The 14,064-nt window shown below is 42.7% G+C and overlaps 1 protein-coding gene across 1 annotated transcript in view; it reads right to left on the bottom strand.

The window, feature by feature from the left end:
* Positions 1-14,064, bottom strand: part of LOC138526177 (gamma-aminobutyric acid receptor subunit gamma-3) — a 1,711,882-nt gene that overhangs the window by 461,530 nt on the left and 1,236,288 nt on the right. The window contains exon 3 of the mRNA XM_069636600.1: positions 8,986-9,123. Within this exon, the coding sequence (XP_069492701.1) occupies positions 8,986-9,123 (138 nt within the window). The remainder of the gene's footprint in view (positions 1-8,985; positions 9,124-14,064) is intronic.

Genomic DNA, 14,064 nt, shown 5'->3' with positions numbered 1-14,064 from the left:
ATTAGAAAACGCTCTGTGAATAAGGACCTAAGATTTCAAATATCATTGACTTCATAAATCCTGCTTTTATTCGACCTAGAAACGTATGCCCCGTGGCTAAGCTGTCTCAAGCTGGATCAATATCATCAAGGAATTACTATACCCGGAAGCGGAAGCACATTTTTGGCTACATTTGCTATTTTACTGTATGAGCATAGAGACATGTGTATAAAACAGGTTCTAGCGTATATGCGCAGGTTCCGAGACTAGGTGATGAAAACTATCTTTTATGGTTATAAAACCGTTCATGGGCCCCTTTTACAAAGTGTTTTTTCAATGGGATTGTGCCATTGAAAAAGTGTTTTGTAAATCAGGCTCCATGTTTCTTTGGGGATAATTTTAGAAAATCGGAAATTGCTAGCACGGGACCGCCAATGCGCTGGGTACACTACGCGGCATGCTATTTCCTCACTTAGCGGAGTGGGCTACTGAATCATCATCCATTTTCTATTTATGTTTCTTATTATTTTTGCAATTCATTAAAACAAAGTAAGAAACTAGTACCACTGTTGACACATAATGCCATTTTATTTTAATAGGCATTGAGGTGTTGTGAAAAAAAAAACAAAAAAAAAACACCTCTATGTAAAAGAAGTACATATGTGCAACCCAAAAATCTTTAACTCTGTTATTTACCTCCAAGATTATGGTGATAAATAAGGCGCTTGTTATAATCCTTGAATCAAACAGATGCTGAATTTTCGGAATTATATAGGCAAAGTTAGAACCAGAATCTTGCAAATACCATGGAGTGGTGGCGAGTGGCAGTCCTGCAGTATTCTCTACTCAGCAGTGTCTGTCTTCCCTGTCCTTTCTTTGGAGGCGGAGCATTTTTCTGACTAACTACAAGAACCAACACAGTCCGTGGAGCGGACGCGGAGTGGCGGCGAGTGGCAGTCCTGCAGTATTCTCTACTCAGCAGTGTCTGTCTTCCCTGTCCTTTCTTTGGAGGCGGAGCATTTTTCTGACTAACTACAAGAACCAACACAGTCCGTGGAGCGGACGCGGAGTGGCGGTGAGTGGCAGTCCTGCAGTCATGGCGGTCGAGGCTGCGAGGACTGCCACCTCCGTAAACTCCCCTCCGAGTGAAGAAAGGCATTGGATGCGCAGCTTGCGCCCCCACTTGGATCCAGAAGAAGTTTTGTCTACAGAAATCACATAGGAACAATCATTTTCTGCAGTTTGCATCCCCATCGGAAATAGAAGCCAACCAACTAAAAAAACGTCAAACATCAAAGAAACACGATGAGCTGCAGATCTCTCAACTTATACCGGCAAAACCTGTTCATAAACTCAAGAACCAACAAGTCCCGCCGCCATCGGCTTCGGGAGGCAGCTACAACGACGACATACTCACTGCTTGCACGACAAACCCTGTGAACACTGTCCCAATGGCCCGCTTACCTGTTAATCCCAGAGGGGATAGCGGGTCCGCGTTGCCTCGCGGAGATGATCCAGGCTTGCTGCTGGGAGCGGTGGCATCTCGAGAAGTCGGGGTCCATTCCACCCCCAGCCCAGGAGCCGGCGCCGGCAAAGGCGAGCAAAGCCTGGAGCGTGAGGATGAATCTGCGGGGGGGAGCCAGAAGAGGCCGTACCCTGCACCCGCGTCGCAGTTCAAGCCCTCATACACTGTGATGCGGAAGCCGACGAACGAAACTCCGCCCTGCAGAAGCGTGGGCTCCAAAAAACTGCCCCGAAAGTCAGCTTCGTGCAATCAACCTTGGAACGTGTCCCAGACGCTTCAAACTGCGATGGACAACTGACTCCACCTGTTGAGGCAGACGAGCCGAGTATAACAAAAGTACCGGCTAAATCAAACCCTAGGAAACATCTAAGAGACTTGCCTGTAGCCCAAAAATTGAGGAAAAAGAACCAAACTGAAAAGAAAGAATGTAAAAAGAGAAAACTGTTTCTACGATAATAGAGGGAAAAAGGAAGTGCTACTGATTGTGGATGACATCAAACTTCTGGACTCAGGAAACTCCACCATGGCTCAAAACACTGACCAATCATTCCTGATTGTCAAGAAAAATAAACCAGAAAAGGAAACAAGTAAAATCTGTGCAAAATCAACACCAAATTCTACAAATCCATTGTCTTCTACGACACAACCAAAATCAAACTCGAGCAAAGACCGGTCTGAGAACCCAAGGCCCAGCTCAAGTTCTTGTGCAAATCAAAATGTGTCAACTTAACAAAGCGGTATTTCACAATCACCAAAAACGACTGAAGATTTCATGGACCACGAATCTTTGATGAACATTAGTCAACACTTAGACGAGAATCTTCAGCAAGGCCTTACAAGGGAGTCACCTTTGATTCCAGAGAGAAAAGTTACCTCTGTGGCCCTATCACAAAGCTCATCCAGCAGAATAGTAGATGATGACTCTGACTGAGACTCCCCTTTCCTTACGCTGGAAGAACGTTGGAACAAAATAAATCAAAACATAAACAAAAAGAATATGGAGAAAATCCATCTCCCTTCCAACAAACCCTGCCAAAGCCATAGATCTTCAACACCTCTTTCTCGAGCATTGAGAAAATCCAGAACAAGATCCTCTTCGGTCAGAAAAATGACCAGACATCACTCCACCAAAAAAGAAAGACAGACACAAGTGAAAGACACACACAAGTCCAAAACTGATACCGGTTTCCATAAACTAGCCAGCTTGGAGCACCACTACCGCTCCAAAACAGAAAAATACCGTACAACCACGAACCTTAAACCAGAGTGGCGGTGGGTGTTCAAACTAGAACAAATTCAAGGAAACCACGACAACGTGATTCTCAACAGAAGCTCTGTGTTAATCTTGTTCCACCATGTTTCAAAGTTGAAGAAAATAAAAACTGAAGACCTAAAGATCGTCGACCCAAGTCACAAGAAAGGGAAGGCCCAAACCTATCTCTACATCGCATCTGAATCGGTCAAAGACCTGTTAAGGAAAGAAGCAAAAGAACTCCTGAGACTTGGGTACGACCTCACCAACTCTAAAGAAAGCAGAGAACGATCACGCAGCAAAACCCAAACTTCAAGGGACAAAGAAAGGTAAAAAACCCAGTTATTAACCAGTAAAGCCAGCAACCATAAGAAATGCTACAGCGACCCGGAGAGCTCGTCTTTAAAAATTGACCAGCGCCAGGAAAAGTCTATTCCCACCTCCGATGAAATCATCCACGAATCCGAAAGCTCACACTCGAAAGGAAAAGCTAAATCCACCCTATAGCACGAGAGAAAAGGCCAAAGAATCGAAAAAAACACACAACAGATCTCCATTAACAACAAAACCTTGCAGGTTTTGGGAAAAACGATTAGACAAACCGTCCAAAATGTGCAATTGGAGCATGACTCAAACGCAATTAAGCCAACTACTTCGGGCTATCGGCCTGGCTTCCTAAAACCCTCACATCAAGGAAGTCCAAATAGCAATCCAAGCATCAGAAACACATCCACGGAGAGTTACAGTCAACTGGCGCCGATACGCATAATATAAGACTCTGTTCCTGGAATACCAGGGGCTTTCAGCACTTGACCATCTCTGGCGAAATAAACCTCGGCGATTTCGATATTCTATGCCTACAAGAAACTTGGCTTATGAAAACACCTACCTTGGACGGGTACAAACTTACTTTGGCCCCGGCCCATGAGAGCACCAAGGGCCGTCCATCCTCTGGCCACTTGATGGCAAACCATATTGGACATGTTCTAAAAATGGACAAAGTTCTAAGTGCGAACCAACACCTCTTAGCAGTCTTGCTAAAATGGTCTCACAAAAGTGACTTCGACAGGAACGTGCAGTGCACGCCTATAGCTATTCTTAACACATACTGGAATCCTGTAAAAATTGAAGCGTCAGCCTTCCTCAGAGAAATTGAAATGATAATCGACGAGATCTTGACCGCACACCTAGTGCCACACATATTAATCTGCGGAGACCTAAATGCCACATGTGTACCACAAAAACTCAAAATAAGCTTCACTAAGTCTGACCACAGAGGTGCTCAGTGGCTTGATGTAATGAACTCAAGAAAACTACAAAGTTTGGACATGGTTTTCCCCAACCTGTCCCGCCCACCGACGTGGACAAATGGGTTGACTAAATCATCAATCGACCACATATTCATCTCGAGACCGTTTTTGGACCTGATATCGTCTTTTGAGGTGATTCAAACTAAGGCCAGTGACCAAAATCCTTTAACTACATCCTGGAAAAGTATAAATGAGCCTGTGGGAATCCTGGCCTATCAGCTCGAACCAAACACACAAGGAAATAGACTATGTCTCTCAGCGAAAGACATCAGAGACCTGTGCAGTAAGTACAAAAGGACCAAAACGAGAGATCAGATTTATGTGACTGACTATGGCCCCCTGCTAACAGCATACAAAAAGCCCTGTTTAAAAACGTGCTTGTCCTCTAAATCCAAAAAGCACACTTATGATTTGCTGTTAGTCGAAAAACAACGAGAATATCTAAAAGCCATAAGAATCTCAGCCAAGTTAAACACTGATAAAGCAAAAATGGCCAAGAAAGAGCAAAAATCATCTTTCGCGCCTGGTTAAGATCACACCAAAGGAAACTATACCAACAGGATTCCGAAGCCATATTGAGAGCCATCTGCACAAAAAACTCGAGAGAATTCTGGTCCCTATTAAATTCTACGACATCTATTAGGAGTGACAATATCCAAAACGTGATTGGAGAATCCACTTGGGAAAACAACATAAAGGAAACTTTCAAATTACTCTTGGGCCAGAAAACTCAAAGCACCGTGAGTCGTGAGACTTCCTGGGTGAAACTTGATGATCGAGAAGAAATCTACGACTCAATAAATAAACTGAAAAACTCAAGAGCACCGGGTCCTGAGGGCATCACAAACATAGATTTAGAAGCCCACCCCGAAGCCTGGTCAACCTTCATCAGTCAAGTTTTCTTAAGATGCTCAGAATCCAAATCAATGCCAGCTTCTTGGACTACTGCCACCATAATTCCAATATATAAGAAAGGCGACATCAAAAATCCTTCTAACTACCGTCCCACCGCGCTGCTTGATCCAATAGGAAAGTTATTCGGCTCCCTCCTCTTGAAAAAGTTCCAAACCTGGGCCAACGACGCCCCGTGCAATGACCCATTCCAATCAGGATTTAAGAAAAACATGGGATCCTCGGCCAACATCCTCATAATAAGCACCTTGAAAAGCAAAATGATAGAAGTGGGTCCCAGGCTATACATGGCCTTCATTGATTTCTCTCAAGCGTTTGACAGGGTCGACTCTTATGAACAAACTGAAAAGTTGGTCCTGTCCTCAAGAAATCCTCAATCCTATTAGAACACTCCATACCAATACAACTGTGCGAGTCAGATTAAACTGTAAAGGGTCCCTATCATCAACTTTTGTGATCCAAGGGGGAGTCAATAAGGGGTGCCCGTTGGCCCCCTCACTTTTCCTTGCCTATCTTGGAGACTTCCAAACAGCTGAAACCTCTGTCAGATCATTTCCACCAAAGCTGGGCCAACACAAATTCAGCAGGCTACTCTATGCGGATGATCTTATTCTAATTGATCAGACACCCATAGGATTACAGCGCCAACTTGATAACCTCTTGGTATACGCAACCACCAACAACTTGGAAGTAAACAAAGAAAAAAACAAAATAGTAATTCTTGAAAAATCAATAAAGAAATCAGAAAAGACAAAATGGTTCTTCCAATCGGCCGAGATTGAAAAAGTTAAAAGCTTCAAATACCTGGGCATCATATTGGACAACTCCAAAAAAGAATCAGCTATGCAAGAACACCTAAGATCAAAAATCAGAAAATTGGCAGTGCAAAGAAAAGCAATTGACCAAAAACTCGGTCGCTTCTCAACAATACCATCAATTGACTTCTACAAAATGAAAGTAGTTCCTTCAATAACTTATGGTTCAGAGGCAATGTTACTACTTCCGAGAGAAATTTGGCCGAAACTAGAAGCATACTACTGGAGAACAGTCCTCTGCATCCCTTATTCAACGACTGTAGCGTCAATTTGAAGGGAACTGAGTCTCTTATCTTTACAAAGGACTTTAAACTGTAATTCGCTGAGGTTATACTGAAAAATGTTGCTTCCTACGAGTCCACTGCCGTACAGAGTAATAAAATCAGAAATGGCAGTCGAAACAAACAAGACCTTACAATCTTGGAGGCTATACATTTCTATGCTTCTGAAATCTATTGAGAGCAATGAGGATGAACTGGTCCAAAACCTGACAAAGGTCCTGAAAAAAATCAAGGAACAAGATTGGATCTCGACCCTGGCAAAAGCCAAAGAAAACAAGCTAACGCTCCACTTGCCTTCGAACATAAAGAAATTAAATGAACTTCAGGGATATATTAAACAATTCACAAATAGGCAAGCCAGAAATTGTCTTCTAAGAGCGAGACTTAATCTCCTACCAACAAATGAAATCAAAGCCATCAGAGGTCTCTCAAACACAGCCCATTGTAGACTCTGCCGCAACACAAACGAAAAAGAGTCAGTTCGCCATCTCCTACTAGGCTGCCCAGAAACGAAATCAATCAGGTCAGCATACATGCAGCATTTCTCGTCCGACCACTCGCTGGACAGTGAATCCTGCTGGTGGTCGAGAATGATCAGTGGGGACAAACCTACATGGTTTATGGCCACATCAAAAATTCTCCAACAAGTAATGTCCACGTTGGATACCCTGACCTAATTCCAAGATGTACCAGAAATATAAAGCTCCTTTCTACACTTCTACCAAGTTTAGCAGCCCGAAAAGTCTGCAAAGGGGCTGAAAAAAACAGCTAAACCGGATTTTAAATGTGCATTTAACTCATCTTAAAGAACATTTGCGCAACTGTAAAAAGGTTTTGAAAAGTTTTTGTAAAAATCAATTTCTTTTGATTCATACAAATAAAATTAAAAAATTAAAAAATAAAAATACCATTTCAAAGTAAGTGCTTATAAAGCAAGACTTGCAATATATCTCAGATTGGAACCTGAATATACGACAGCTTGTTGGAAACACGATGGGAAGAACGAATGAGGAACAGATGTGTTTGCAGATCCTACAAAGAAACACCACAACAACAATTTATTTTCATCTGATAAGTAACTGGAAACTTGCAAAGAAATGTTAAAAGCAGAATGGGAAGTTCTTGGTAATGTGTTTATTAGTGTTGCCTTAAGCACTAACCGTGGTGTGATAGTACGTTACTACATGCCTGATTCACAAAGCATTTTGCAATTGGTCCATCCCATTGGAAAACAAGTTGTGAACCAGGACCCGAGTGTTATGATGCCTACAATTGAAGGGCGGTGAGTGTGCACAATTTCAATTGTTCAGTTCACTTTCGTCAAAGTTCTATTTGAGTATTTATTCTGTATGGGGTGCAAACCTACTGGAAAGGTGCCTCCCTGAAAAGCACTTTAAATACAAACAAAAACTAGACCTTGGTTACAAAGCCAGCGGTGTGTGCTGCACTCCCAAAAGCCACGTAGTGGTGTGTGATATTCTTTATTAATTATTTTCAGCAATAGTCAGCAGATGCATATTTGAGCTGGGGCCTGTGCATTTCAGACTAAAATGTCCTTAATCCGGGTCGGTGCTATCTGATGCTGGTCATGAAATCGATGTCTCTATGTTTTATACAACTTGAGAAAATATATGAGATTGCGTTGAAAATGTTGCAATTGCCAATATTCGTGTTGAAGCTGTGGTGTTCCTCGTGTTCGCATGGACTCTCACAATGGCGAGGTCTTAGGATAGGTGATCCGTGTGTCTTCTAAGAACACCTGCACGAATATTGTCAATTACGACATTTTCAACACAATCTCATATATTCGACAGTTGTGTAAAACACAGAGACATCGATTTCATGGCCAGCATCAGATAGCACTGGCCCCAATGAAGGACATTTTAGTCCAAAATGCATAGGCCCCAGCTCAAATATGCATCTGCTGTCTACTGATTAAAATATTCTCTAAGAAGAATTGTGAATTAAAGAATTTTGAAGAATCAGATTCATTCATTTTAATTAATCAAGAATATCATACACCTCTAAGTGGTTTTTTGGAGTGCAGGCCACACCGCTATCTTTCGTAGCTAAGGTCTTGTTTTTGTATGATCCCTACAATTGCCATCCGACTATAAACATCATTTATTTAATCAGTTATCAGTATTATATCGTCACAGGGAACAATAGTAATTTCATTTTAATGTAGTGACAACAACGCCTGATGTTTTCGTCAGCAAATATTCTAGAACACATATTTTAGGAGAGCTTTTTTGTGTTCTTTTTGGATAACTGTAATTAACCTTCTACGGCGTAGTTTAGTACCACTTACATGCAGCTTTCTTCCTGTTCATTTTTTCAACTGTGCTCCCTGAGTAGTCTTTATGTTCACTGCGTAATTAACGTACAGATGAACAGGTAAAAAGACTTGGGGGCTGATTCATAAAATTACTTGCGCCGAAAAACGGGGATTTGTGCACCATTCGGCCCGCAAATCCCCATTTGTGAAACAGGGATTTGCGGGCATAATGGCGCACAAATCCCTGTTTTTTGGCGCAAATAATTCCATGAATCAGCCCCTTGATATATCAAGAAGCGTCTGTTCACAAAGAAAATGTTGTCACTGCTCAAACCACATGTTTTGATTAAGACCCACAATGCTAACCTGTTTTATATGAATGCAATGAGAGCGGGGAAAATTATATTTAAATAAGAATAGCCAAATTAGCAAACATTCAAAATGTAATAGCAAAACACATTTCAAATCCACGTTCATATAGTTTCAGCATGGAACTTCAGCAAAATGAAAAAATAAGTTAAGAACATTTCAATTCAGTGAGAAAGTGCACCTGGACAATGCATAGAACATGTCGAATGCATACAACAGACCGCAACCAAAGCCTTTGATTAAAACGTAGCACAAGCACAGTACCTGCCGACGTTTTAACAAAGCTGGTGGTGTTCCTTAAGCCCATGAAGTCAAACTGGTAAAGTCTCCACGATTTCTGGTTCGCTGCCTCCACAGAGTTCTTTCTCCACCTGTAAACCATTTCTTCCTTTGGATATCCATCTGCAAACAAAGAAACAGTAACTGGTGTTCAGTCGAAAACATTGGATACTTGATAGTTGCAAGCATATGGTTTGTCTGCTGTGGACTGGACGGGATGTCTAGGTGTCTGGTCAAAACAGGAACTATGTGTGTTGATCTAATAATCCATGGAGGCAGAATGCTTTCCTAAAGTGATGCTTTACAGCTTTGAGCTCAACATGCACATTGTATGCTCCAGTACTACAAGACGAAAGATTTCATTCGTGTGTGGTGTAATTCATTTTTCCCATGTGCGATATCTATGGCTGCAATGCACATGGGAAACAATCACACTCAAATAGTTTCAGCAAAACAAAACAAAGTACACACAAAAAAGATGAAGTGCATTCGATTCTTGCTGCCACCAAGAGAACTCCAGCTGAGGACACCAGATAAAATACATCAGTTTGTGACATGTGAGAATAGCCACACCTGGTTCACTCAATGTATCAAGCCAATCTGGGCTCACTCTTAAATGCAGAATAATTTCAACATGTTCAAACACATGTCGTAAAGTAATGCAAAATCAATAGCTTTCCAAATATGAATAGAGTTAATGTTACACTTGAAATGCGCAACTGTCCATTTAAAAAAAAAAACATATTCGAATGAGGGAGTTTTCAATCACAGTTTGTGCAAGTACAAACACAATTCCAAAGGTATACATTATATCGACTAAAATACAACAAAGTAGAATGATGATGAAGGACGACATTGATTCTTTACACAGTACAAATGAGTAAAATATGTATTCTCAGCAGTTTTCAGGTCAGCAAAATCATTACCAGGTGCAAAAGCACTTCTAAAAATAAGTAACTATTACAGTGCTTTGTTTTGCTAAACCGAAATCATAGTATACATCTCATAATGCAAAACAAAGCGAAGAACCTACACCGAATAGAAATAGCAATCATCCGTGCATAACGAGATCACACCCTCGAATGTCTGAGAAGAAGCAAATTACGTGTGGACGCTTCAAAACGTCGAGGCCACGAGGGCACACCGGGAAGATGGCTGTGCACACATCAATATCCTTAAGAAGTGCACCATGATCGAAGTTTGTTTGGGTCGAGGTGGCCCCAGAAGTGGACGGCCCCTCATGTAATGACGCATCCTGAGAACCCACTGTCAGTACTGGAGAGTGGTTACAGGACCCGAATCGGAGGACGCCAAAAGAGGGACGCAGATGGAGATGAAGATCAAGAAGGCAACAATAGGGCCGGCAGGCTGCCTGCATGTGTTGCGCAGTGGAGAACGCAGTGAACAATGGGCCAGTAACTGTGCAGCACTCGCTGGCATGGACCCAAGGTGATGGAGGGTCAATGAGGTGCCATCTGTGGACCCAAGGGTTGAGCAGGTGGTGAAACCCTGTGGTGAGTTGCCCTTGAAGGGTAGGTCCAACCCTGCTAGCAGGCGGATCTTTGAGAGGAGTTAGGAGCCGGTGGGATGCCACAGCAACAGACCGCTTGGAGATGTGCGAGGAACACACATACAACATCAAGTGGTGTGTATGCAGCCCCCCCCAAACCTTTCGTGTTGGGCATGAGAAGGTGGCAGGTGGACAGAGAACCCTGCAGTGGGAAGCTATGGGGGGGTCTAGACATGGAGGTAGGGGCCGGGGACGGGCCTAGTGATTGCACTGAAGGTTAAATCGACATGGCTAGATACAGTGAGTGTTTCAAGACTGTGGATACAATCTTTCGCGGGAGCGGTTCCGGTGTTGACTGTGTTGGAGAAGCTTTTCAGGGTAAAGAGCCACAGGATGGCGGCACAGGTGCAAGGTGGGGGTTTGGAGGCCCTACAGTCAGAGGTTCTCAGTGCTCTGGCCGAGATTAGGGCTTTCAGGATTGAAGAGCAGCCATCTACAGAAGCACTGAAGGAAAAGCTGGATAAGGTGGAAGAATGAGTGGAAGCCCTGGAGAGTAATTAACTCTCGATAGTAATTATGGAGACCAAGACAGGCACACAATTTAAATAAATGGAACAGAAGGAGAAGGAAGTCCAGAGGAGATCAGATACCGGTGGGGCATTGGTTTTTGAAGTGCGGGTGGAACAGTATGTTATAAGAGATGGAGACCTGACAGAACACATATTGTATGAACTGAAGGGATCCCAATGGAAACCAGAGGTCAAAGGACATGTTCAAATGTGTGAGAACTTCAAGAAGGCCGTCTCACGGCCTTCAGGATGTATGACGATGGCGGGTTCCAGGAAGTTCCGAAAAATAAATACTCCTTTATCTAAATTGGGAAGGGGTCATGTGGGTTAATAAAGGAGGGGTCACACATTGGGACCTTTCATCAGACTGCTTTACTGGGGGGGGATTTGTTATGTATGCAATTGGCCTAGGGGACATGACAAACGTTTTTTAAGTTTCTGAATGTTGGCTCAGAACAGGTGGGGACCTGTTTTACATGGTGGCCCAGCTTAAACTGAACATCTCTATGGTAAGGGGTTGGTTGGTTTACATCATATAGCAATTTGTTTTTGTCCCGGGGGAACTGTTTGTCCTGGGGGAATCACATGTGGGGGTTGGAGGGAAAGGATATACAGGGAGAGGGGAATCTAAGTCTTTGGGCAAGCGAGGTGGAAAATAGTTTGGGTATTGCATGTTTACAAAAAATAGGAAGGATGGTTTGATTCTCTGGATCATGGGTGAAATTAGAATCACAATGTTGTATGTAAAGGGATCGAACTCGCCACACAAATGTTCTCTGCGGATTGTATGTTAAAAGAACATAGACTGAAATACTGAAGCCCAACACAGCGAGGCTGGAATGCTTGTGTTTTTATAATGGCTTTTTAAAAAATATATATGTCACACACTTTTCATGTTATGTAAGCAGGGGACACCCCTGCAACTCCAAAGCCAATAATATAGAAGTAGGTGTGCGGGGGCCAGCCCTGCAACCCCTGCTCCCCACGTTCATCATTATTGGATTCAGCATTTTCGACTACCCCAAATGCGGCATAAACGTGAATGTATTTTTTTCTCCAATTGTTTTGTTCGAAACATTCTCTGACCCTCTGTGAGTTCAGTAAGCAGAGGCTTTCGGTTATGTTTTTACAGGAAGAACATTTTAGAAAGTGGAAGGAATCCAGATTGCTAGGCAAGTCTGTAGGTTAGTCCTTCTGGGCCTCGACAGGGAAACGGAGGAGAAGGGGGGTGGGTATTCTTCTTGCCTGGACATTTGGACTCCACAAGATCCAGACTAAACAAAAGATAGAGGGCAGCTTACCTATCGTTAAGAGCACCTTAGGGGGGTACTGGGCTATCCAGGTTGCTCTCTACACCCCTAACAGTGATCAGTTGCCTTTTCTCGAATCAGTGATGTATTTGGTTGAGCAGTGGTCTGAAGTGTTTACACTGATGGGTGAAGGTTCCTATCTAATCCAAAATCCCGCCCTTGACTGGAAGACAGGGAGGAAAAGTGTGGAGAGGGCTTTGCAGATCTTATTCAAGACAATGGTTGTGTGTATGTCTGGAGGAATAGATATAGAGAACCTGGGGCATACACCATCTACTCAGCCTGGTATGACTCCTACACAAGAATTGATTTGCTCTTACACCATAGGAAGTGCTCTTGATCAGTACAGGCTGTCCAGGTGGTGATGGTAGACTGGACGAATCATAATATGGTGCTTATGTCACTTTCCTTGGAGGGGAGACGACCTGTTTTTGAGTGGCTGTGTAATGACTCTCTGTTTAAGGATTGAGTTTTGGGACTTGGTGAACATGAAATAGAAGTTTTTTTTGCAGTGATTGATGCAGAGGAAGTTCATTTGAAGCATGTGTGGGAGGCTGCTAAGTCCATCTATAGAGGTCATTTTGGAAGAAGCTGCTAAGAAAAGAGAAAGGAATTTATTGGAGTCTTGGCTACGAATGGAACTCAGTGGTTTTAGGGAGCGATTGCCAGTGGTTAAAGGAGACGCTGGAGAGATTCTCATCTCCATTCAGGAGAAGAAACAGGAATGACCTTCCTTCATGCTGGGGAAAATTCATAAGAACATGGCATTTTACTTTTTTACTTTACTTTTACTTTCATATTTGTAATGTGCAGACCAGTTACCCATAGGCTTAAGGGCACACATATAACATGACACACATACACAGATCCAGTCAGTCGGGGGATCATTTTTTTGTTTTTGTTTATTAGTTGGAAGGTTTGTCCGAATCAGTTCAATATCACAGGAGCATTTTCAGTTTTTGCTTGAAGACGTTGGTTGATTTGGCTTCACTTATATCTAAGGGTAACTTCTTTCATGCTAGTGGGGCGGCTTTGCTGTAAGCTCCATTAAGAGCTTTACCAGATTTACAATGGCAAGGTTATAGTTGGGATGTGTTATTTGACCTCACTGTCTCAGATTTTTTTCTCAATGATACATTCATTTAGATATGCTGGTATTATTCCGAATGTGCATTTATGCTTAGGCAGCAGAATTCTGAATTGGACCCTGGCTTTTACAGGCAACCAGTGTCGTTCACGCCTTGACTCTGAGACATGATCCTTTCACTTCCGCTTCTTCATCACCATGAACTCCCCCTTTTGAATAACTTGCAGGTGGTTGATCTCAGATTGGGAAATACCGGTCAGGAGACTACTGCAGTAATTGATTTTGCAGCCTATTATCACTCTAGCTATTATTTCTGCATTGACTTGTGTGATGAAAGGACGGAAGTGTGTGAGCAATTTTATGCTCCCCTTTTGCCCTCATGTTTAGACTTTGATCCAGGGTTATGCATAGAGTTTTGACATTTTTAAGTACGTCTATCTTATGATTGGCAATGGTGAAGCAACTAAACAAAGGGTCAAGCTGAGCGATTCTGTTTTCCTTACTGACCACTATGAGCTCAATTTATTCGTTGTTAAGGTCAATGCCATTTTGAACCATCTATGTGTGGATGAGATTGTATGCTTGATT

The sequence above is a fragment of the Ambystoma mexicanum genome, chromosome 7p (assembly GCF_040938575.1).
Source record: "Ambystoma mexicanum isolate Mex_15411 chromosome 7p, UKY_AmexF1_1, whole genome shotgun sequence".
In the NCBI taxonomy this organism is placed as follows: domain Eukaryota; kingdom Metazoa; phylum Chordata; class Amphibia; order Caudata; family Ambystomatidae; genus Ambystoma; species Ambystoma mexicanum.
Note: the sequence above shows the minus strand (reverse complement) of the source record. Positions and strands in the feature narration are given on the sequence as shown.